General features: G+C 45.8%; 2 protein-coding genes across 14 annotated transcripts in view; one reads left to right on the top strand and one right to left on the bottom strand.

Annotated features, from left to right (window-relative positions):
- The first annotated feature begins 6794 nt into the window (after nucleotides 1-6794).
- dnai7 (dynein axonemal intermediate chain 7) overlaps nucleotides 6795-23264 on the top strand; it is a 36591-nt gene continuing 20121 nt past the window's right edge. Inside the window, exons 1-17 of one of the 4 annotated variants that reach the window (XM_066667124.1) lie at nucleotides 6851-6873; nucleotides 9517-9534; nucleotides 9718-9805; nucleotides 11604-11695; nucleotides 11797-11901; nucleotides 12530-12667; nucleotides 13035-13169; nucleotides 13313-13416; nucleotides 14562-14859; nucleotides 15222-15342; nucleotides 15646-15809; nucleotides 16299-16479; nucleotides 16684-16898; nucleotides 17697-17855; nucleotides 17951-18064; nucleotides 18610-18895; nucleotides 19025-19093. In XM_066667124.1, coding sequence (XP_066523221.1) covers nucleotides 6871-6873; nucleotides 9517-9534; nucleotides 9718-9805; nucleotides 11604-11695; nucleotides 11797-11901; nucleotides 12530-12667; nucleotides 13035-13169; nucleotides 13313-13416; nucleotides 14562-14859; nucleotides 15222-15342; nucleotides 15646-15809; nucleotides 16299-16479; nucleotides 16684-16898; nucleotides 17697-17855; nucleotides 17951-18064; nucleotides 18610-18885 — 2211 coding nt within the window. In that variant the 5' untranslated portion in view covers nucleotides 6851-6870 and the 3' untranslated portion in view covers nucleotides 18886-18895; nucleotides 19025-19093. Of the gene's footprint in view, nucleotides 6874-9516; nucleotides 9535-9717; nucleotides 9806-11603; nucleotides 11696-11796; nucleotides 11902-12529; nucleotides 12668-13034; nucleotides 13170-13312; nucleotides 13417-14561; nucleotides 14860-15221; nucleotides 15343-15645; nucleotides 15810-16298; nucleotides 16480-16683; nucleotides 16899-17696; nucleotides 17856-17950; nucleotides 18065-18609; nucleotides 19117-23264 lie in introns of those variants that run through there. The other 3 variants (XM_066667123.1, XM_066667122.1, XM_066667125.1) reach the window with 3 other exon arrangements.
- lrmp (lymphoid-restricted membrane protein) overlaps nucleotides 19717-23264 on the bottom strand; it is a 32907-nt gene continuing 29359 nt past the window's right edge. For 6 of the 10 annotated variants that reach the window (XM_066667111.1, XM_066667114.1, XM_066667115.1 and 3 more), the window contains 5 exons: nucleotides 23196-23258; nucleotides 23064-23116; nucleotides 22562-22657; nucleotides 21727-21846; nucleotides 19717-20732 (listed from right to left, as the gene is read on the bottom strand). In XM_066667111.1, coding sequence (XP_066523208.1) covers nucleotides 20474-20732; nucleotides 21727-21846; nucleotides 22562-22657; nucleotides 23064-23116; nucleotides 23196-23258 — 591 coding nt within the window. In that variant the 3' untranslated portion in view covers nucleotides 19717-20473. The remainder of the gene's footprint in view (nucleotides 20733-21726; nucleotides 21847-22561; nucleotides 22658-23063; nucleotides 23117-23195; nucleotides 23259-23264) is intronic. The other 4 variants (XM_066667113.1, XM_066667117.1, XM_066667118.1 and 1 more) reach the window with 4 other exon arrangements.

Below are 23264 nucleotides of genomic sequence, written 5' to 3'. Positions count from 1 at the left end.
ATCTATCTATCTATCTATCTATATATCTATCTATCTATCTATCTATCTATCTATCTATCTATCTATCTATCTATCTACATTCATTCAGTAGGTGATCATTACCAGTCAATCTGGGGTTTGGCTCAGTGGGCTTTGCATCTTGAAACATGTTTCACCAAGACAGGATCCATAATGGCTCTTTTATACTTTGTATGCGCCATTTTTAACCACTGACTTTGAGTTTCCAGCTCAGTTTCATTACAGTGAATTAGAACTGAGTTCATCCATCCATCCATCATTGGGCGCAAGGCGGGTATACACCCTGGAGGGGGCGCCAGTCCTTCACCGGGTCAAAACACACACACACACACATTCACTCACACACTCACACCTACGGACACTTTTGAGTCGCAAGTCTGGGAGAAAACCGGAGCACCTGAAGGAAACACACGCAGACACAGGGAGAACACACCACACTCCTCACAGACAATCACCCGGAAGAAACCCACACAGACACAGGGAGAACACACCAATTCCTCACAGACAGTCACCCAGAGGTAACTCACACAGACACAGGGAGAACACACCACACTCCTCACAGACAGTCACCCGGAAGAAACCCACACAGACACAGGGAGAACACACCATACCCCTCACAGACAGTCACCCGGAAGAAACCCACACAGACACAGGGAGAACACACCATACCCCTCACAGACAGTCACCCGGAGGAAACCCACGCAGACACAGGGAGAACACACCACACTCCTTACAGACAGTCACCTGGAAGAAACCCACGCAGACACAGGGAGAACACACCACACTCCATGACACACCTTCCATGACAAACACACGATTATATGAACGTTGGTAACCATTAGGATAAACTCTGTTACATCATCACCCATTAATAACAACAGGATACTACTATGTTTCCTGCTGAAAAGTGATCAACCAGACAGTGCAAGCCTGTGTGTGTTCTGTCTGTTTACTGGCTTGTGACCGTTCTATTTGTGTGCCATCTGAGCATCGTCCGTCCTAGGTGTGTTCATATGGAAGCAATAAAGGTGAGTCACAGATCAGTTTGTTTTTGATGTTAATTCTTTTCCCTCCTAACATGCAGTCGCCTCCATCGCAGAGCAGTGGGCACAGGATTCACTGGAGCCAACGGCCATGTCCAAAAGCCATTCTGAATCTCACATGTCTGCTGCTGATTGATGATCATGCTCGCTTTCCGCATTAGAAAAGTGGCCAAATGAACTCAGTTCTGATTCATCCTAATGAAGCTGAACTGGAAACTCATCATCCGTGGTGAAAGAGTTACTTACAAAACACAAAGAGCGATTGTCATTCCCATTTCGGTGAATCATAACGTTAAATGTTTAAAGATGCAGAGCCCCGGAGCCAAGCTGCAGATCAACTGCTAGTGTTTACCTGCTGAATTTATACACTGTGTGGTCAAAAGTTTTCAGACACCTGCTCAAAATTTGGTCTGAAATCAAAGGTAGTCCATTATGCTTCAGTAAGAGGTTGGGATATTTGTGCGAGGATTTGATGGCATTCAGTCACAAGAGAATTTGCGAGGTTAGGTAGCGACATCATATAACTAGTCCTAGATAAAAGTTCATTCATTCATTCATTATCTGTAATCCTTATCCAGTTCAGGGTCGCGGTGGGTCCAGAGCCTACCTGGAATCATTGGGCCCAAGGGGGCGCCAGTCCTTCACAGGGCAACACACACACACACACACGCATTCACTCACACACTCACACCTACGGACACTTTTGAGTCGTCAATCCACCTACCAACGTATGTTTTTGGACTGTGGGAGGAAACCAGAGCACCCGGAGGAAACCCGCGCAGACACAGAGAGAACACTCCTCACAGACAGTCATCTGGAGGAAACCCACGCAGACACAGAGAGAACACTCCTCACAGACAGTCACCCGGAGGAAACCCACGCAGACACAGAGAGAACACTCCTCACAGACAGTCACCCGGAGGAAACCCACGCAGACACAGAGAGAACACTCCTCACAGACAGTCACCCGGATGAAAACCCACGCAGACACAGAGAGAACACTCCTCACAGAGAGTCACCCGGAGGAAACCCACGCAGACACAGAGAGAACACTCCTCACAGACAGTCACCCGGAGGAAACCCACGCAGACACAGAGAGAACGCTCCTCACAGACAGTCACCCGGAGGAAACCCACGCAGACACAGAGAGAACACTCCTCACAGACAGTCACCCGGAGGAAACCCACGCAGACACAGAGAGAACACTCCTCACAGACAGTCACCCGTAGGAAACCCACGCAGACACAGAGAGAACACTCCTCACAGACAGTCACCCGGAGGAAACCCTCGCAGACACAGGGAGAACACACCACACTCCTCACAGACAGTCACCCAGAGGAAACCCTCGCAGACACAGGGAGAACACACCACACTCCTCACAGACAGTCACCCGGAGGAAACCCACGCAGACACAGAGAGAACACTCCTCACAGACAGTCACCCGGAGGAAACCCTCGCAGACACAGGGAGAACACACCACACTCCTCACAGACAGTCACCCAGAGGAAACCCTCGCAGACACAGGGAGAACACTAGATAAAGGTTTTATTTCTTAAATTGGATCATTTCCTGGTGGCGCTACAGAGAGTGTCTCTGTCATACAGTTCCAGGGGTTGTGGGTTCGAGCCCCGCTCCGGGTGACTGTCTATGAGGAGTTTGGTGTGTTCTCCCTGTGTCTGCATGGGTTTCCTCTGGGTGCTCTGGTTTCCTCCCACAGTCCAAAAACACACGTTGGTAGGTGGACTGGCGTGTGGGTTTCCTCCAGGTTCTCCTCTCCAGGGTGTTTCCCACCTTGAGTCTAAACTGGATAAACACTTACAGACAATGAATGAAAGAATGACCCCTGACTGATGTGCAGCTGCTTTAAAATATCCAGTTTAATTGATGAATGGAAAAATGGTACTAACTGCTACAGAACCTGAAGATGAAGGAGGAAGTTCTCTAAACATCAGTGTGAACCACTGAGTGAAAGGTTCTTCGGAAAACAAAAAGTGGTTCTTCTAAGATATTTTGCCAAAGAACTCTAGATGCCTCTGCCATGAGCAGAGAGAGAGAGAGAGAGAGAGAGAGAGAGGGAGAGAGAGAGAGAGAGAGAGAGAGAGAGAGAGAGAGAGAGAGAGAGAGAGAGAAAGAAAGAAAGCCTAGCATACCGGACTGAGACAGTTTGTTTATTTACTCATTTACAGATACTGGCTCTTCGTAGACACATGAAAGAGTTGTTTGATTACATTTGTGAACTATGCCTTTAAATCAGCTGCTGGGACTAGATCAGATTTGCAAACCGTTTGCAATGAAAGAGCACCAGCACTGAGCAATGCAGTCCACACTGCCAAATGTAACAGTGACACAGCAAAATCAAAAATAAATTCCATGTCTGCCCTTTGCTAGAATCGTATGTTGACAAAACAGGTATTTGTGATCTGATTAGCTGCAAAACCAGAGCCTATTTTTTTCAGGCGAGTACTTTCTAACCCCAGACAGTTACACATTGCTTGTACTGACCTGATGCAACTTTCCAAATAATGCTCTGATAACAATTCTCTACAGGTTTTCATTCATTGTTAGGCACTTTAGCACTTTAAGGTGAAGTGTTCCTTTAAGCTCCATCATTAAGAAGCCCTGAGAGTGAGGCTATGGGGTTCCTCTCTGGGCTGCCTGGCACAAGGTGTGTGGGTGGGGTGCTCCTCTCTCTCTCTCTCTCTCTCTCTCTCTCTCTCTCTCTCTCTCTCTCTCTCTCTCTCTCTCTCTCTCCCTCTACCCGCTGCCTGGCATCAGCTGTGTCCAAGCAGCCATGCTCTGCCAGCCCTCAATTACGGGGGAGTCATCCAGAACACGCTGAAGCAATTACAGCCCCATATAAATCAATAAACTGCTGCTGCTTTAAAAACGTGATCTGATCCCAGCTTGCACTCAGTCCAGTCCCATTCAGGTCTCGCTTTGATTCCTCTCCTCCCTTTTGTCAAGGCAAGGGTGTTACTTGGGAAGGTGGTAGTGATATGGCTTTGGCTGTTTAAACAACTTTACTGGGTTTCAAGGTAAATATCTACATTAAACAAACAGCCTCTCAGAAAAAAAAAATGGTTGTTCTGTCGAGTACAAGACCGTTCAGCACTGAACATCAAAAGCTCTGCTGTGGATGTAGCTAAACGCATCATGTCCTTGGTGTTCACAATGCGGAGAGCCATACCTGATTCCTGAAGAACTGTCCCATACCAAAATAAAAAGCACAGAAGCATCACTACTTCCTGCAGAGACTGAGGAAAACTGCTCCACCCTTCTACCCTCACTATGTTCCACAGAAGGACTATAGAAAGCATCCAGAGCAGCTGCATCACTGTCTGGTTTGGGAATGGCAACGCCTCTGACCGCAAAACCCTCCAGTGGATAGTGAGGACAACTGAAAAGATCATCCCTCTCTCTCTCTCCCTCTCTATCCTATCTGTCACGGACACCACACATTGTATCAACAAAGCCACTACTATTATGACCACCTCCTTGTTTCTACACTCATTGTCCATTCTCTCAGTCCCACTGACCAACACAGGAGCACTTTGTAGTCCTATAATTACAGATCATCTGTAGAACATCTGTTGCTCTTCATGTTTATTCATGTTAGCCCTCTTTCACCCTGTTCCTCAATGGTCAGGACCCCCACAGGGCAGGTAGGCTGCTATTTGGGTGGTGTACTATCATGCTCAGTGCTGTAGTGACACTGAAACAAGTGGATCAGACACAGCAGTGCTTTATTTTTTATTTTTTGGTATGTGACGAGTCCAGCAACCAAAAATATCCAGCCATCAGCATCTTGTGGAGAGTGTCCTGTGACTAGAGGAGGTCCAACACAGTTGAGCTAGAAGCTTAAGGTCACCATCTACACTTCCAAACATGGAGTAGAAACATACCAATAATGTAATGAAGCAAAAAAACAACAACCAGCCTGTAAATTAGACATGGAACAAAAACAATACATGCCACTGCTGTTCTTTCTGCTTTGTTTCATTTCAGACTTTCTGCATGTTTTAAGGTGGAATGGTATGTTAGGAAAACAAAAATGACTGTTGTTCGTACCTGCTAAAGTTTCACTTGTACGTTTTTAATACACGATGTGAACTAACACAAAAACTCATTTCTAACTCAAGTCGTTTAGTAGCAATTTCAGTGTGTGTGTACTTCCATGCAGTAAGCAGCACACACACACCTACGGACACTTTTGAGTCGCCAATCCACCTACCAACGTGTGTTTTTGGACTGTGGGAGGAAACTGGAGGAAACCCACGCAGACCACACCACACCCCTCACAGACAGTCACCCGGAGGAAACCCTCGCAGACACAGAGAGAACACACCACACAGACAGTCACTCGGGGGAAACCCACGCGGACACAGGGAGAACGCACCACACTCCTCACAGACAGTAACCCAGAGGAAACCCTCACAGACACAGAGAGAACACACCACACTCCTCACAGACAGTCACCCGGAGGAAACCCACGCAGACACAGGGAGAACACACCACACTCCTCACAGAGGGTCACCCGGAGGAAACCCACGCAGACACAGGGAGAACACACCACACTCCTCACAGACAGTCACCCGGAGGAAACCCACGCAGACACAGGGAGAACACACCACGCTCCTCACAGACAGTCACCCGGAGGAAACCCACGCAGACACAGGGAGAACACACCACACTCCTCACAGACAGTCACCCGGAGGAAACCCACGCAGACACAGGGAGAACACACCACACTCCTCACAGACAGTCACCCGGAGCGGGAATCGAACCCACAACCTCTAGGCCCCTGGAGCTTTGTGACTACGGCACTAACCTGCTGCGCCACCGTGCCGCCCTAATCTGAAACAACAAAATTAATTTTATATTAATACCTACCCATGGAGCAGGAACAAAGCAAAATCGTGATCTCTTTTCATGATTTTCAATGTTTGGAGGTCTCTCTGCCATTTCTATGCCATGAGCAGAAAGAGCCTAGCATTTCTGACTGAGCAGCTTTTTTTTTTTTTTTTACTTGTTTACCGATTTTATGTTTCATTATCCCATTAGACTGGTTTCCATAGCGGAAATAGACCGGGCAGCTACGAAACAGCTTCTGAATTTTATAAAAATATTTTGATTAAAATCCTGAATGTCACATTTAAGAACATTACCAGGTAGTTGGTCTCATTGTCTGTGGTAACAGCTTCTACTATTCTAGAACATTTCATGTAGTATCTGATAACATCTAATATTTGTAAGTTAGGGCACTGGTGTTGAGTGATTAGTTCTGGATCATAAAATCCACTCCGAAACATCCCACATGCATTCACCGGTGCTGTAAAACACCAGAAAATGTGGTTGCAGGCATTTATTTGGAGATAATACAAACAGTGTGGACAACTGATCTTCAGCCAGTGTGGGGTAGCTGAATTCTTTAATTATTCAGGGTCTCTACAATCCCTGGACATGTCAGGCATTTGTCATATGTTGCTTTATAGGATGTACTATACACTTTAAATATATGGAGCAAACAGGCATGACCATATTCACAACAAGGCCAGTAAAGTGTGCTACTGACCACTAATCACCTGCTGCTCAGTCGCCATTTCTTCACTGGACATTATCTGTCAGACACCTCCCCCTTGTGTGTGTTCACGGTACTTAGAAACAAGCGCTCAGGTTTACACTTATGTTTCTAGAAAGACCACTAGAGGGCACTATAACGTGCACCACCACCACCACCAATAAAAACAACAACACATACCGCCTCCATGGCAACCAGACTCCAAACCCCAGCGACCCTGGAGCGGTGAGGATGGTGAGTGAAGTCAAACTACAGATAATGTCCCACAAAACATAGAAACAGTTTTTTAAAAAGTGTCTTTGCCTCATAACCTTCTCACTGTGGTTATGGCGTTTTTACCAACAGAGTTAACATTAGCTCTAACCTTCCTAAGGACTTCGGGCTTTCTCTCGAATGAACTTCCACTTCGCTAAGTAGCTATCGCTAGCATTCCATAGTTGTATTATATTTTATTTACCCCTTTGGGGGGTTTGGGCAATATATAGACTATTCTACACCCGTATACCGTGATATTAAAATCCTTCCAGTAAAAAATCAAGTGTTTAACCTTGTTGAATATATGCTAGGAGACAATAAGTGAAATACTTTTTGCTTTGAGACTGTTCCATAGAAGGATTCAAAATGGCAGCTTCAGACAGCCAAGGTTACTCACTGACTTACGGAACCAATCATGGGAATTTGTGGGGGTGGGAGTGCTCCTGAGCTTCTGGGTTAGGTGGGTAATCTGTGCATAATGAATGAATGTGATTATGTGGAGGTAACATACATCTAAGCCAGTTTATATAGGGCTTGTCAGACTTGGAAATAACATATGTCTTTTATATGTTGGGTGGCACGGTGGAGCAGCGGTTAGTGTCGCAGTCACACAGCTCCAGGGACCTGAAGGTTATGGGTTCGATTCCTGTGTGGTGTGTTCTCTCTGTGTCTGCGTGGGTTTCCTCCGGGTGACTGCCTGTGAGGAGTGTGGTGTGTTCTTCTTGTGTCAGCGTGGGTTTCCTCCGGGCGACTGTCTGTGAGGAGTGTGGTGTGTTCTCCCTGTGTCTGCGTGGGTTTCCTCCGGGTGACCCTCTGTGAGGAGTGTGGTGTGTTCTCTCTGTGTCTGCGTGGGTTTGCTCCGGGTGACTGTCTGTGAGGAGTGTGGTGTGTTCTTCTGTATCTGCGTGGGTTTCCTCCGGGTGACTGTCTGTGAGGAGTGTGGTGTGTTCTCCCTGTGTCTGCGTGGGTTTGCTCCGGGTGACTGTCTGTGAGGAGTGTGGTGTGTTCTTCTGTATCTGCGTGGGTTTCCTCCGGGTGACTGTCTGTGAGGAGTGTGGTGTGTTCTCCCTGTGTCTGCGTGGGTTTCCTCCGGGTGACCCTCTGTGAGGAGTGTGGTGTGTTCTCTCTGTGTCTGCGTGGGTTTGCTCCGGGTGACTGTCTGTGAGGAGTGTGGTGTGTTCTTCTGTATCTGCGTGGGTTTCCTCCGGGTGACCCTCTGTGAGGAGTGTGGTGTGTTCTCTCTGTGTCTGCGTGGGTTTGCTCCGGGTGACTGTCTGTGAGGAGTGTGGTGTGTTCTTCTGTATCTGCGTGGGTTTCCTCCGGGTGACTGTCTGTGAGGAGTGTGGTGTGTTCTCCCTGTGTCTGCGTGGGTTTCCTCCGGGTGACCCTCTGTGAGGAGTGTGGTGTGTTCTCTCTGTGTCTGCGTGGGTTTCCTCCGGGTGACTGTCTGTGAGGAGTGTGGTGTGTTCTTCTGTATCTGCGTGGGTTTCCTCCGGGTGACTGTCTGTGAGGAGTGTGGTGTGTTCTCCCTGTGTCTGCGTGGGTTTCCTCCGGGTGACTGTCTGTGAGGAGTTTGGTGTGTTCTCCCTGTGTTTGCGTGGGTTTCCTCCGGGTGACTGTCTGTGAGGATTGTGTTGTGTTCTCTCTGTGTCTGCGTGGGTTTCCTCCCACAGTCCAAAAACACAAATTGGTAGGTGGATTGGCGACTCAAAAGTGTTCCGTAGGTGTGAGTGCGTGTGTGTTGCAGGGTCCAGGGTGTATTCCTGCCTTGCGCCCAATGATTCCAGGTAGGCTCTGGACTCACCGTGACCCTGAACTGGATAAGCGGTTACAGATAATGAATGAATGAATGAATGAATTAATTATTTTGTATGGATTTACCAGCCTGCTAAAACTGTAAAAATAAATTTGCAAACAAACAAAACAATCCTGCCACTGCAGCTCTCCAGTCAGGTTTAATTCTGCAATAGTTGTGGACGACATGGGTCAGAACTGAAGTATGAAGACACCACAGCAGGCAAATTTGTGAGTCAGTGTTTCTGCTCTTAGATGATGGGTGACACCCTCCTTTAGCTGCGCTCGTACTATGCGTCCACTTGCTCATTTTCTTGCCAGTTTCCACTGCACCCTCTTGGTCTCCTCTTTCTTTGTCAATATGGAAGTTAAACAAATGACACAGCAGAGCCCCACCCAAATAAATCAAGGATTGTCTGGTACTTTAAATATTGGTGTTTCATATAAAAAGTCAGAACTGACTTAACCATAATCCCATAAGAATTCTAGCAAAATATAGCAATATTTCTTCCTGTGTTTTCCCTCATGTTTTTACATCCATGGCCTAAACTATTAAAATGACAATATGCCGATATTAGGGCATCCCTGTTATGTGTTGTATTCCATTGCAGAATCACTTATTATACATGGTAGATTAAGCAAAACTGGTTAGTTAACATTGGTAGCTCCGGAGACGACTGCAGGGATTACCTTCACACCAGCTAGGTGTTCTTGTTATATCCAGTGGTCAATTAAGCTACTCTTTCATTTCCCTCTTTGTTCTTTAGAAGCTGAGATACTAGATTTCCAACTCTAATCCCCTTTCTCTTTTATCTCTCCCATAATTAGCCACCAAAGGATGCAAAGGTATGAGGCCTAGTTGCAAAAAACTGTAGGTAGAGGTAGGAAAAGGTCACAGAGTTGTTCATCAATGAGGTATTATTCAGATTTTGCTATGTTTTCTTTTCGAACAGTCTCTGTAAGTTTTCAGAATCTTTGGGTCTGTATCTTAATACCAGCTCTCACATATTTACATCTGTTAATGTGAAGTCTGCCAAGAAGAAAGGAAGCAGACTCAGTGTGGCTGAGAAGGAGAGGCTGCAGAAAGAGGAAGAAGAGCGAAGACTTAAGGAAGAAGGTACGAACTTATGACTTTTTTTTTCCTGCTGATAGGACCCTTCTTAACTGTGTGTATATATATATAGGACATTGAACTGTTAGCTGTTAGCATGAGACCTTTCTATTCACCGAGGGAATCCCCCCCCCTCCCTCTCCGTTAACGCTGACTCTGCCTGTGATGCCCTACTCGCCCTACTGCAAACACAGCACCCACAGGCCCTCCTTCTTATCCCTGGGGACTTCAACCGTGCTTCTCCATCCTCCACTCTGTCCATCTTCACCCAGTATGTAACCTGCCACACCAGAGACAGTTAAATACTGGACCACAAAGGAGGCATATTCCTCACTACCCCTCCCTCCCTCTTCTCTAGGAATAGCAGATCACAACCGGCTTCATCTTCTGCCAGTGTATAGAACCCTTGTACATAGGGAACCAGCTGTCTCTCGCACTGTGAAGAAATAGTCTGAGGAGACTGAAGACATTTTACAAGAGAAGAACTGTGTGATCTTTATGGGGAGGATGTTTATGGCCTCACACACTGTATAACGGACTATGTTAACTTCTGTTAACTGAGACTGTTCAGTGTTTCTCCAACAATAAACCATGGATCCACCCTGATGTAAAGGCTCTCCTGAAGGAGAAAAAGAAGGCCTTTAGAGCAGGTGACAAGGAGGAGCTGAAAACAGTGCAGAGAGACCTGAGAAGGAAGATCAGAGAGGGGAAAGCCAGCTACAGGACAATGATGGAGAAACAGCTGCACTGTGAACTTCCCCACTGTGGGACTAATAAGGATTGTCTTTTTCTTTCATTCATTCATTATCTGTAACCCTTATCCAGTTCAGGGTCGCGGTGGGTCCAGAGCCTACCTGGAATCATTGGGCGCAAGGTGGGAATACACCCTGGAGGGGGCACCAGTCCTTCACAGGACAACACACACACACACACACACCTACGGACACTTTTGAGTCGCCAGTCCACCTACCAACGTGTGTTTTTGGACTGTGGGAGGAAACCGGAGCACCCAGAGGAAACCCATGCAGACACAGGGAGAACACACCACACTCCTCAGAGACAGTCACTCAGAGGAAACCCATGCAGACACAGGGAGAACACACCACACTCCTCAGAGACAGTCACTCGGAGGAAACCCATGCAGACACAGAGAGAACACACCACACTCCTCACAGACAGTCACCCAGAGGAAACCCTCGCAGACACAGAGAGAACACACCACACTCCTCACAGACAGTCACCCAGAGGAAACCCTCGCAGACACAGAGAGAACACACCACACTCCTCACAGACAGTCACCCGGAGGAAACCCACACAGACACAGGGAGAACACACCACACTCCTCACAGACAGTCACCGGGAGCAGGAATCGAACCCACAACCTCCAGGTCCCTGGAGCTGTGTGACTGCGCCACCTACCTGCTGCGCCACCGTGCCGCCCCAAGGATTATCTTATTTTATATAGATTTATATATATAAATAAATAGAGTGCTTATATTTTAGGCACCAGAGATTGTGAGATTTCAAAAGCTAATTAAAGCTATTAATCTGAGCAGTAAGAGTACATTTGCGGTGAATGTGTTGGTTTTACTTTTTCCAAATCTCTCCTCATGGAGTCTGTATCATTTGAGGTTAGTGTAGTAAATATATTTGCTATGCTTTTGCACTACATTGTATATATAACACTGTATTACTCTTACTGTTTATTTCTGATCTACTTTGAACCAATGCAACATAGGTCTAAGTCTAAATCTCACATTTTGCTACTTTATGCAGTAATAGCCTTTTATTTATCCTGTGGCAGAGGAAGCGCGTCTCATTGCGGAGAAAGAAGAGCAGGAGAGGCTGGAGAGAGAACAAAGAGAAGAAGAGGAAAGAGAGAGGCTTGAGTTAAAGGTCCGATCCATCAATCTACATATTGAATGTATAGTAGGAGTCAACATACCAAACCATCTACACTGGCTAAAGATATGTCTGCTATCATCTCTCTGTAACAGGATAGAGAGCGTAGAGAAAATGAGCTGAATGAGTTGCGTTTCATGCTGGAGGAAAACCTGAGTGCAGTTAACACGTGGGAGGCCACATCTAGAGAGAAAGCAAAGGTACTAGATATTTGGAGTTCACTAACCGTGTATTGGAGACTGGGACACAACCTGACCTAACCCTGACTTCTTCACGTAAACATTTTATATTTATAAATCAAAGTGAAATCAGCGTTTGTGCAAAGTATTTAGACAAAGACTTACAAAAGAATGTGCATTAAAATAAACAAAATTAATGAAAGGAAGCAGGTGGCATGGTGGCGAAGCAGGTAGTGTCGCAGTCACACAGCTTCAGGGGCCTGGAGGTTGTGGGTTCCATTCCCGCTCTGGGTGACTGTCTGTGAGGAGTGTGGTGTGTTCTCCCTGTGTCTGCGTGGGTCTCCTCCGGGTGACTGTCTGTGAGGAGTGTGGTTTGTTCTCCCTGTGTCTGCATGGGTTTCCTGTGTGAAAGGACCACTCTGGAACTATCTCTGGACCTGATTCTCCATAGTTTCTCCAGAGTTCTCTTTCCAAGACAAGGCTTTGGATCTTGGTCTGCTGTGTTGAAGTCAGTTAGGTGTGAGGTTCTGCTCCACTCTCCTTATTTATTTATTTATTTATTTAGGAATTTATTATCAAAGGCATGGATACAACTTGATGTGAGTTTTTAGCCTTAGAAAGCTGATAAATACCAACATCCTCTCCATAGTGGGATCGGTACATGCTTTGTGATGGCAGTCCAAACCCTGCAGTGCAACCAGAGATCAATGCTTTCATCTCTCTGTGGAAGGAGGACCCAGAGGTCCAAATCCAGCCGCTCTTACAACAGTGTGCCTTGGCTTTGCAGGTGATGTCTCTACCTTCTCAATTCTTTACCTAATTATGTGTTTATTTTCACATTTATTTTTATATGTGTTATATTTTCACAGAATCTCTTTATTTCTTATGCATTTACAGCAGTCATACAGAAGTATAGATTCTGTTATAAAATGGTTATTTTCATTATTGTGTGTAAAGATAACTCTTATGTGTATTACCTAAATTTAGATGGGTTTGTTCTCTTCAAAGAGCAAGCTGCCACCTGCAGTCTAACGTTTACCAAGCACCAAAGGCTACTTTAATACTTATAGTGCCACCTGCTGGAAAATCTTTAGTAAGCTAAATGTGAGTGTGTGAGTTACTAAGATTAACCAAGGTGGATTCTTTGTATTTAGCTGACAGATGAACTGGAGCTTCTTCTGAGTGAGGAGCCTGAGCCCTCTTTGGCTCAGGTGTATCAGGACACACTTCTCTCTCTTCAGAGTCTGATCCATGCCAAGCACCAGCAAGCAACTGAGGAGATATTGAAGGTAAAATTTTAAAGGAATTATAGATTTTTTGGCCCCTGGCTTTATTCCATACAAAAATAACTGACTCTCAATAAGCCATGCAATAGGAAAAGGGACCCATGAGGTGATGCCTAAGCACTGTGGTTGTTTTCTCTTTATTTCAGAGGGCGAAGGCTTGCTCAGACATTGAGACTGGTAACATGCAGACAGTCGTGCAAGATGAAAATATCACCCTGTGCTTATGGGCTAACCTGAACAAAAACCCCAGGTCGGTTGGTCTTTGCTTCTACAAACTCCATTTCTGAAAAACTGGGGATGCTGGGCAAAAATAAATAAAACAGAATGCAAATATGTGCTTACCATACCCTATATTTTATAGAAAAATTTACAAAGAGAAAATTTCAAACGTAAATATAAATGTAGCAATTGATTAAATCTCTTTGCTGATGATAGCAAGGGCGGCACGGTGGTGCAGCAGGTTAGTGTCGCACCGCTCCAGGGACCTGGAGGTTGTGGGTTCGATTTCCGCTCCGGGTGACTGTCTGTGAGGAGTGTGGTGTGTTCTCCCTGTGTCTGTGTGGGTTTCCTCCGGGTGACTGTCTGTGGGGAGTGTGGTGTGTTCTCCCCGTGTCTGTGTGGGTTTCCTCCGGGTGACTGTCTGTGAGGAGTGTGGTATGTTCTCCCCGTGTCTGTGTGGGTTTCCTCCGGGTGACTGTCTGTGGGGAGTGTGGTGTGTTCTCCCCGTGTCTGTGTGGGTTTCCTCCGGGTGACTGTCTGTGGGGAGTGTGGTGTGTTCTCCCCGTGTCTGTGTGGGTTTCCTCCGGGTGACTGTCTGTGGGGAGTGTGGTGTGTTCTCCCCGTGTCTGTGTGGGTTTCCTCCGGGTGACTGTCTGTGGGGAGTGTGATGTGTTCTCCCCGTGTCTGTGTGGGTTTCCTCCGGGTGACTGTCTGTGGGGAGTGTGGTGTGTTCTCCCCGTGTCTGTGTGGGTTTCCTCCGGGTGACTGTCTGTGAGGAGTGTGGTGTGTTCCCCCTGTGTCTGTGTGGGTTTCCTCCGGGTGACTGTCTGTGAGGAGTTGGTGTGTTCTCCTTGTGTCTGCGAGGGTTTCCTCCGGGTGACAGATAATGATGATGATGATAGTAACATAGGTTACATCTCTCAACATCCTGAAAATACAGCCTCTACAAAGTGATGCATGCAGTATCAATGAAGACTTTAATACTGAACGTGTTCAGCAAGTGGCTTAGCTGGGTGCATAGATCAGTTACTAGAACCAAACTAAAACCATTAAACCTCAAACCAAAGATAATGTCAGTCAGCTGCACGTGTACTAACAGAAATAGAAGCACATATACTCTGTGTTGACATCTAGCTTTTACTGGAGCAGCAAGGGTAACCGGCTTTTCTTATGTAGGTTTAAAGGCTACCATTTTAAGGAAGTGGGTCTGGGCTTTGAGATGCCCAAGCAGCTGGCAATGAGTGACATCGCGGTGCGGATCCTGCACACACACTACGACCACCTATCCCACCTGAGCCGCCGGGCTCAAGACCAGAGGAGAAAGCCTGCTAGGGAGGAGGCGGATGCAGAGAGCCTCCTTTCAGAGACCGCTGAACTTCTGGAGGCTGGAGAGGTGACAGTGGAGGGGGAGGAGAAGGAGAGTGCACAGCAAATGGAGGATGAGCTCCAGTCGCTTAAATCCGAAGGCAAAAAGGTGGGATATGTGGCTTGTCCAGTGTTCTCTGAAATGAAAGGTTATCATTATGGACTTTGATCCCCTGCAGTAACAGCCTCTACTCTTCTCTGTTGGAGAATCTGTGTGAGTTCAGGTACTGGTGTTGGATGACAAGTCCTGGATCATCTCATTCTGAAGCCACTAGATGGAGCTCCTATTCTCTATCTCCTATACTCTGAGAGACTGTTGTAGTTTTTTGAAGTAATAATACCCTCGGCACTGTCTTAAAGCATATCTTACATTTTACATGGTCACATTGCCATTTTCTGCTTTTTACATGCAGTATATGTTCTATGGGAGCTGTGTTGTATTGATCTAGTGTTTGTGTTTGTTTATCTCAGAGTGCTGTCAGTGTGCTCTCTGCTAAGGAAGAAAGGAAGAACTCTGCACTCAGTGAAAGGCAGGAGGGAGAAGGTCAGATAGAGACCATAATAGTAGCCTCCACCTCTGTAGGAGGCACAGGTTGGGATCCTCTATTACACACACTTAAACACACAGACCATATTAGTTACATTAGGAAAACATTGACATTGGTAAGCCTTATCTGGCAACAAACACAATTTTCCTTTCATTAGATATCTTAGACTTTGTTTTATGTGCTTAAAAAAACACATGGGTTTTTCACTGCTGGGGAATGTCACCCTTGTGAGATTACAGAGCTTCAGCCTGTCAGTGCTGAGTGATATGTTTTTGATGGAAATGATCTTTTTGGGCATGTTCGAGTGTGGCTTTTGGATCCATTCTGACACCCTTAATATTCACCAGATGAGGCTGACTCTGCCCCTGCTGTAGTAGAGCCAGTGATTGACAGCCCTGAGGTCCATGTAGTAGATCTGCAGCAGTACACACCCCTGGGTGGAGTCTTCTACTTTGATGTGTTCCGCCTACCACCACAGTCTCAAACAGTCAACGGCTGGGAAATGAGAGAGGTAAACCCACGTTAGGGTCTTTATGCAGTGACTGCAGCAGACTCCTGATACTGGCCACTGAGATATCACTTTGACAGGCCTTGAGATTTGAATGAGTTCAATTAATGTTTGTGGTGTTTAATGATAATTAATTGGGGCGGCACGGTGGCGCAGCAGGTAGCGTCACACAGCTCCAGGGACCTGGAGGTTGTGGGTTCGATGCCCGCTCCGGGTGACTGTCTGTGAGGAATGTGGTGTGTTCTCCCTGTGTCCGCGTGGGTTTCCTCCGCAAGGGAGGATAGCATGCTGGACAAGGAGCTAGTTCATTGTAGGGAATTACACACTCGCCCAGTCACTCACACACACACACACACACACCTGTAGACAATTTTATTCACTCACCTATTACACCATATTTGCTGCTTTAAGTTCTAAATATTAGGAAGGCAGTTTAAAATGTGGATGATACATTTAGGTAAATGTGTGTGTACGTATGCACTTTTTCCTCAGCTCCTAGACACGGGCCTACAGGTCTTCCCATACCCATCAGAACACTTCAATGTGCCCAGCTCAGCCTCGGGGAAGGTGGAGGAGAGCAGTACCCATTCCCCACCTGTAGGGGTCACCGTAGTCCTGCCTGATTCTGTGATCTTTCTCGAGGAGCCGCAAGTGGCCCGTTGGGACCCTGTTGGTAACTGATTGATACACTGCCTATGTCATATAAACCCTTTTACACCTGGAGATTCATGTGAAGAGTGTGTGCATTATATCCATTTTAACCACAGTCACTCACTCATTGGTTCATTTATTTACATAGATTGTAATCTGATATAAACAGGTATATTGCTGTTTCTAAATTCATACCTCTCTTGAGCATAATCTGGGTTGATTGTAGGCCAACACTGGAGAACAGACTCCATTATGGAGACGTCGTACAACGCTGAGGCCCGTACCATCTCCTGTAAGATGGAATCTTTCTACGCCTTCACTCTGCTTCAGGAGACTTACGCAAATATGCCCTTCCAGTCCTGGGAGCTGAGGCCACTGGGACAGGACTGTGTTCTGTTTACCATCACTACAGCCCTCACCGAAGTCAGCATCACTGTCAAGGTAAGTCCACAAGGCCTTAGGAATAGGCCGTTGGAGTACTGTATGCTAAGGTGCCGCCCATATCCCATTCTGGACTGAAAGATAGTCAGTGCATTAACATTTCAGAATTCACTCCTGTTTACACTGTGAAAATAATGGAATGCTTAGGTGAAAACAAAAACTTTATAAAATGGTTATTAAGATTATTATGCATTATAATTAAGACTATAATTAAGGCGGCACGGTGGCGCAGCAGGTATTGTTGCAGTCACACGGGGGCCTGGAGGTTGTGGGTTCGATTCCCGCTCCGGGTGACTGTCTGTGAGGAGTGTGGTGTGTTCTCCCCGTGTCTGCATGGGTTTCCTCCGGGTGACTGTCTGTGAGGAGTGTGGTGTGTTCTCCCTGTGTCTGCGTGGGTTTCCTCCGGGTGACTGTCTGTGAGGAGTGTGGTGTGTTCTCCCTGTGTCTGTGTGGGTTTCCTTCCACAGTCCAAAAACACACGTTGGTAGGTGGATTGACGACTCAAAAGTGTCCATAGGTGTGTGTGTGTGAGTAAATGTGTGTTGCCCTGTGAAGGACTGGCGCCCCCTCCAGGGTGTATTCCCGACTTGCGCCCAATGATTCCAGGTAGGCTCTGGACCCACCGCGACCCTGAACTGGATAAGGGTTACAGATAATGAATGAATGAATGAATATGGTTGGTGCCTAACAGATCTTTTCTGGTTAGTGAACTTATTAACGGAACACTACACCAAAAGCATTTACCGTCAGTGTACTGAAATGATACTTGAATTTGAGACGAGGTTGTTTTCGTCCCAGGGAGACCACTGTATGCTGAAAATGGACCAAGTTCATGAACTGTCTCATATACTGGACAAATGGATGAGCTTGTCCAATCTACAGACAGCTATGAGGCGTTCTGGAGTCAACATATTTGTCAATGAGTACTCAGACAAATATGTTTTGGTCAATGCTAAGGTAATCACATTGGTATTGTTGTCAAATACTTGGAGCATTTTTATAACCTGCAGGAGCTATCTGCTTCACATGGTCTGGATGTGTATTCTCCATAGGATCCATTGATAGAGCATGCAGCGTATGAGCAAATGGCCCTGGTGTCCTCAGCATTTGCATTCTCTTGGAGCCAGTGGAACGCACGGTGTGAGCAGGAACATCTTGTCCTTCAGGTGCACCTCAGTTTGCAGAACAGTACAGGCCCATTTTTGACCACTGACTTAAAACATATGAGAACACTTGCACATTTTTAGGGTTAAAATGGGCCACAGACCATTCAGCCATGCCTTTTTAATTAATGAGTATCAAAGACTAATAAAAAGACATTGGAAATGATAGTCATTTAAAATATGTCACTCATACTTCACATATCCATCCCCCACTTGTTTGACTCCTATATCGGGTTGGACCTGTTTTAATTCCAACTACATCTTCAGGCTAACAGCTGATGTTGTAAGTCTTTAGATAAAACAAGTTTTTTTTTTTTTTTTGTAAATCAGACCTGCTACAGACACTGGGGAATAAACAAAACACCCCCCAAAAAACACTGAAGCAGAACTGACAGTTACGCTCAATGGAGCTTGAGCACAAACAGGTTAAGGCAGTTATTAAAATCATTTACAGGTTCATTTATTAAATATTTAAGTCTGAACTATAGTAACTGTAGAATTCATTGTGTGAATTGTCATTAAAATGTACTCATGCCCTGCCACCTCAGGTCTGTGAGCAGCTGGAGGCAGGGCCCGTGCCAGAGAGGGCGTGGTCTCTGTACCTGCTGGGAGCTCAGAGGAATCAGCGTTTGAAAATGACAGAAATGAATGAGGAGTTCTCGTCAGAGCTGGCTAACGGAACGGAGTTCCACTCCACTTTCCTGCACTTGCTCAGAGACAGCATGAGCCCTGAGGGCAGGGCCAGAGTCAGTCACTCCCACCATCTCTTCCTCCATACAGTTCAGAGACTGCTGTGTGCCACTCGTGTGCTCACTTTCTCATAAAGAAATGCAGGTTAGACTTATTTCTCCTTTAAAACTAATGCTACATTTTGAAATACAGTACCTACAGTTCATGAGGTAACAGTAAAACACTACCATTTCTCACAGTAAACACCAGCTTCTGTTTTTCTCTTTCCTTCAGTTCAAACTGATTTGTGAACGATGCGTGGCTCAAAATTCAACCAAACTGCTAATAAAAATGGCCGAACTGTATTTACCTCAAGATATAGGTTTAAATTTCTTTTTTGTGCATCATCTGCACAAGTTTAAGAGGCTGCTATGTGGCCCAGAAGTAAGTAAAGTTCCATCATAAGGTCGCAGATAAAAGTGAACAGTGTAAGAGAATGATCAGAGCAAGTCAGTGGTCGTTAGACTAGAGTTGAGCATTTTAAAATCCGTTTATGACAGAGGTACATACCTCATTATCAACATTACATGTAAAAAAAACCAAGAAACGTAGGTTTAATGGTTGTTTGACAGCAGATAATAAAACTGTAAAAACAATTGCTTATAAAAACCCAGTAAAGAAAGTAGTAGTTTCCCTACAGTGCACCATTTTAAATATAAACACTCAGGACCAAACAAATGTAGCCTAAATGCTTTAAGGTGTGTGGAATTGCCCTTTACACATCTGGTCACAGCTGTTTTAAAATGAGGGGAGTACTACTACAAAACAGTAAATGCTGCTTTAGTTTGTATTAATCATATTTAACATAGAAATAAAAAATAAAATCAACTGCATCCTGTCACAAATCACCTTTGGAAAACCACAAATGAGAGCTTCAACATGTAGCGGCTGAAGTGAAACCAAATATGAGCAGACATTTCCTTAAGTTAAAAATAAACTATGTGCCACTTTATTGTTTACTTTTCACCTTCCCCAACTTTTGATTGTACAAAAGTGTCTTAATTCAGTGCACACCTAAGCAACAACGTTCTGGGAAACATAAAAAAAAAAAACACATTACTCTTTAAAATGTCAGTACAAACGTCATTTGTACTCCTGAATGTAAAAGTTTAAAAAGGCAGCCTTTCCCATGTGTCCACTTGCACTTTTTCTCCTCACATGGCTCTCCTGGCTGTGTGAGTCTTGGATGAGAAGTAAAAAACTAAAAGCGGTGAAGACGCCATTCATCTGCATGAAGTTGCCCTTTTCGCCACATGGTGGGTGATGTCACCACCCTCTAGATCTCCGTGCACAAAGTGCAAGTGGCCCTCAGTGCAGACCAAAAGCACATAATCCCTGTGACAGGTCAGAACTTACTTCCCCCATAACACGGCTGATGCAGCAGTGAAGACTGTGACGTGACTAAAAGCATGTGCAACATGTCCAGTAAACTTTTCCTCATTGCAACTGCATGTGATCATAACGTTAGCAAGCAGGCTGCATCTTCAGAACCCCACATCTGTCATTACTACCAATTAAAAACAAAAGCTCACACAGAGATCTGTAGAGTACTTTGGCTGCATCCTCCAAACAAGTACTTCATTTCTTACACACACTAAAAACCACAGACTTCCCAAGCATGTCTCCCAGCCTCCTGTCCACTAGGAGGAGCTCTCAGTTCAGAGTCTCTAGCCGTTCCAACTTTCACACCGGGGGTTGGCCGTTGTGCCGGAGCCCAGTGTAGGGCCACAGAAGCTGCTGGATGGTCATCCAGGAGTCTCCAGTACCAACAGGGGCTGCATCCACAGCAGGCTGTGCCACCAGACTTGCCAACAGAGCCAGAAGAACAGCCAAGACCACCAGCATGGCCACCCACACCCAGGGGCTCCTGCTAGCCACAGCAGGATGCGTCTCCACCAGGCAGGGAGTGGCCTGCTCTGTTGTAGGACTCGGATTGTTTGAACTGAGTGAGAAAAAGAAGAAACGTTAGTGAGGAGAGTGACGTGAAAAACCGTGTAGGGTTTCAGGAGCACGGTAAGGAAGCGGCAACATGTTTTAGAAGTTACACCGAGGTTTAAGTTAGGGCTGCAACAGAGAAAGCAAAGCGTTTGCTCCTCTCTCCATCAGCAGCACTTTGAGCAGAAGATTCCACTTTACACTGATCCACAACCTCCATCAATGTCATACAGACACATCTCTTCCTACCACACAATACAGCTCAGGAGGGCATGCACAGCTCCTGTAATGGCAGCTAATGGATTGTTGTGTTGGGCCAAAATGACTGGGGACAGAAAAAGGCCACTCAGACTTCTGGCAATGGATGTATAGAATAACACCAGGGAAAATGTGGAAAAGATCAGTGTAAAAAGTCAACTCTGCCAATTTCCGTAACAAATTTAGCAGCAATAATGCACACAAAAGCAGGCAATACTCAAGTGAGCGTGGAGAAAGGCCTGAAAATAGAACACAGTTCATGTTTCAGAGAACTGGAGAGAGATATTTAACCATGAGGACTGAAAGAAAGCTGTTAAAGCAACATCAAGAAAACAGGCATCATTTCAAAGCATCATGGGTATTTCTAAAACCAAACTAGGGCTTTAAAGAAGTACCCATCAGGACAAATCTGCATTACTGTGGAGTCCAAGTGTGTTTACGTGTGACCTTCAGCTTGTGCTGCTAAAGTATTTAGAAACAACTTAGAAGTGGAATAACTAACATTACAATAACTTGAATTTCCACAGTTGCACTGGATTACACCTTTTGCCCCAAAATAAGGCTGTAAAGAGCATTAATGACACGGATATTGACTATTTATCCAATGAATTGAATGTTCATTTCCCTCAGCTAGCAGCTTCGTGAACCAAAATCAAGACACTGACATATGAGGTGTGAACAAAGCCTTAGTCCAAAGGTGCAACAAAAGCAGCAAAGTGCATGACCCGTAGAAACACACTAACGTCTTGGCTGGCATAATGATTGAGGTGATTTTGATGCCCAGCTCAGTGAGGCTGGATTTCCTCTCTGTCGGCTCCTCCCTGTGCTCCTCCTCTGAGTGGGAATCTGTTTCATTCCCAAACCTGCACACACATGACAAAGCTGAATCCTCCCATGTGACACTGAGGTGGCTGTGTGGTGTCAAAACTTCTATTTAGGCTCTAGATGATTGATGAGGAATACTTCACCGAAAATGCAGTTAGAGGTGTCTACTTTGGTGTGAGATGTTTGTAACAGATAGCGTTGGTGAACAAATGACATCAGCTGTGAGATACTGGTTTCCATTCTCAAATATACTACATGGCTTACAATGATCAGCCATAACATTAACATCACCTCCTTGTTTCTACACAAATTCACTGCCCATTCTCTCAGCTCCACTGACTATAGAGGAGCACTTTATAGTTCTACAGTTTGGATGGTGAATCACTCTCAGTGCTGCATTGACAATGACGTGGTGGTATTGTTGTTGTGTTGCCCTAGTAGAAGTGGATCAGACACAGCAGTGCGGCCAAAGTTTTTAAACCTGTGTCACTGCTGGAATGAGAACTGAGGACGACCAACACAAACCGTAAAGCATCAGATGACCCACCGTCTCTGACTTTACATATACAAGGTGGACCAAAGGAAATACAGTGGTGCATCAGCATTATCAATCGTGTCTACCACATTTGAAATAAGCTCAATAACTCTAAGCTTTGTTTATGTTGTTAGCATTTTGGATAAAGTATTCCTCTAATGGATTTTGACAAACAGCAGGCGGCAGCGGCGGTCACGGACGGAGCAGGGGGTCCTTACCTATTAATAAGAGCAGGCCCATCAGTCTCAGCCCAACCTCCGGAGCTAATGAAACGCTTCAGAGGTGGCCGCTGAGCATTCTTCCCCACCACGTTCCTGTGAAGCGTCACACACACACCCTGTCTCAATGTGCTGAGATATGGCATACTGTGACAGCATGGCTCACATGGCTTTCAGTGCTCGGGATGTGATCTGGGATCTCAGCACTGTAAAACATTCTAAACCAGCTCTGGTCGTGTGCTGTGAGATGTTCCTTTGTCTTCCAGAGAGGTACGGCTTGTTTGATGGTTTGTCTCGAAGGCAATCGGACTAAACAGTTTACACAGAAATGCAAATTCTAAGACCTACCTTCATTATCACATCATTCATTTGAACTCTAAGAATATCAGGTTGGAGCTGTGATCTGGATGACCTCAAAATTTGCTTTGAGTGTAAGGGGAAGTACGACTTCTCTGTGGTTTCAATGCCATGTTGACCCCCCCCCCCCCACCTTTGTACTCACCAAGGCGATCTTCGGGACAGTCTCTCCGCTTCAGTCTCCATGCCGTCTTTAGTCTGTGGATTCAAAACAAGTCTAAGTTTCCAAGCAAACATCGGACTGGAACGCTTTGAGACGGCAGACTTTCTTTCTCACCATGTCGAAGTGCATCTGTCCGCCGCGTGGGAATCCAGCTATGCTGACCCGTCGGGGGTTCTGCTGTAA

This window comes from Hoplias malabaricus, chromosome 4 (genome assembly GCF_029633855.1).
Source record: "Hoplias malabaricus isolate fHopMal1 chromosome 4, fHopMal1.hap1, whole genome shotgun sequence".
NCBI lineage: Eukaryota > Metazoa > Chordata > Actinopteri > Characiformes > Erythrinidae > Hoplias > Hoplias malabaricus.
The sequence above is the reverse complement of the archived record's forward strand: the minus strand, read 5'-3'. Positions and strand labels throughout refer to the sequence as shown.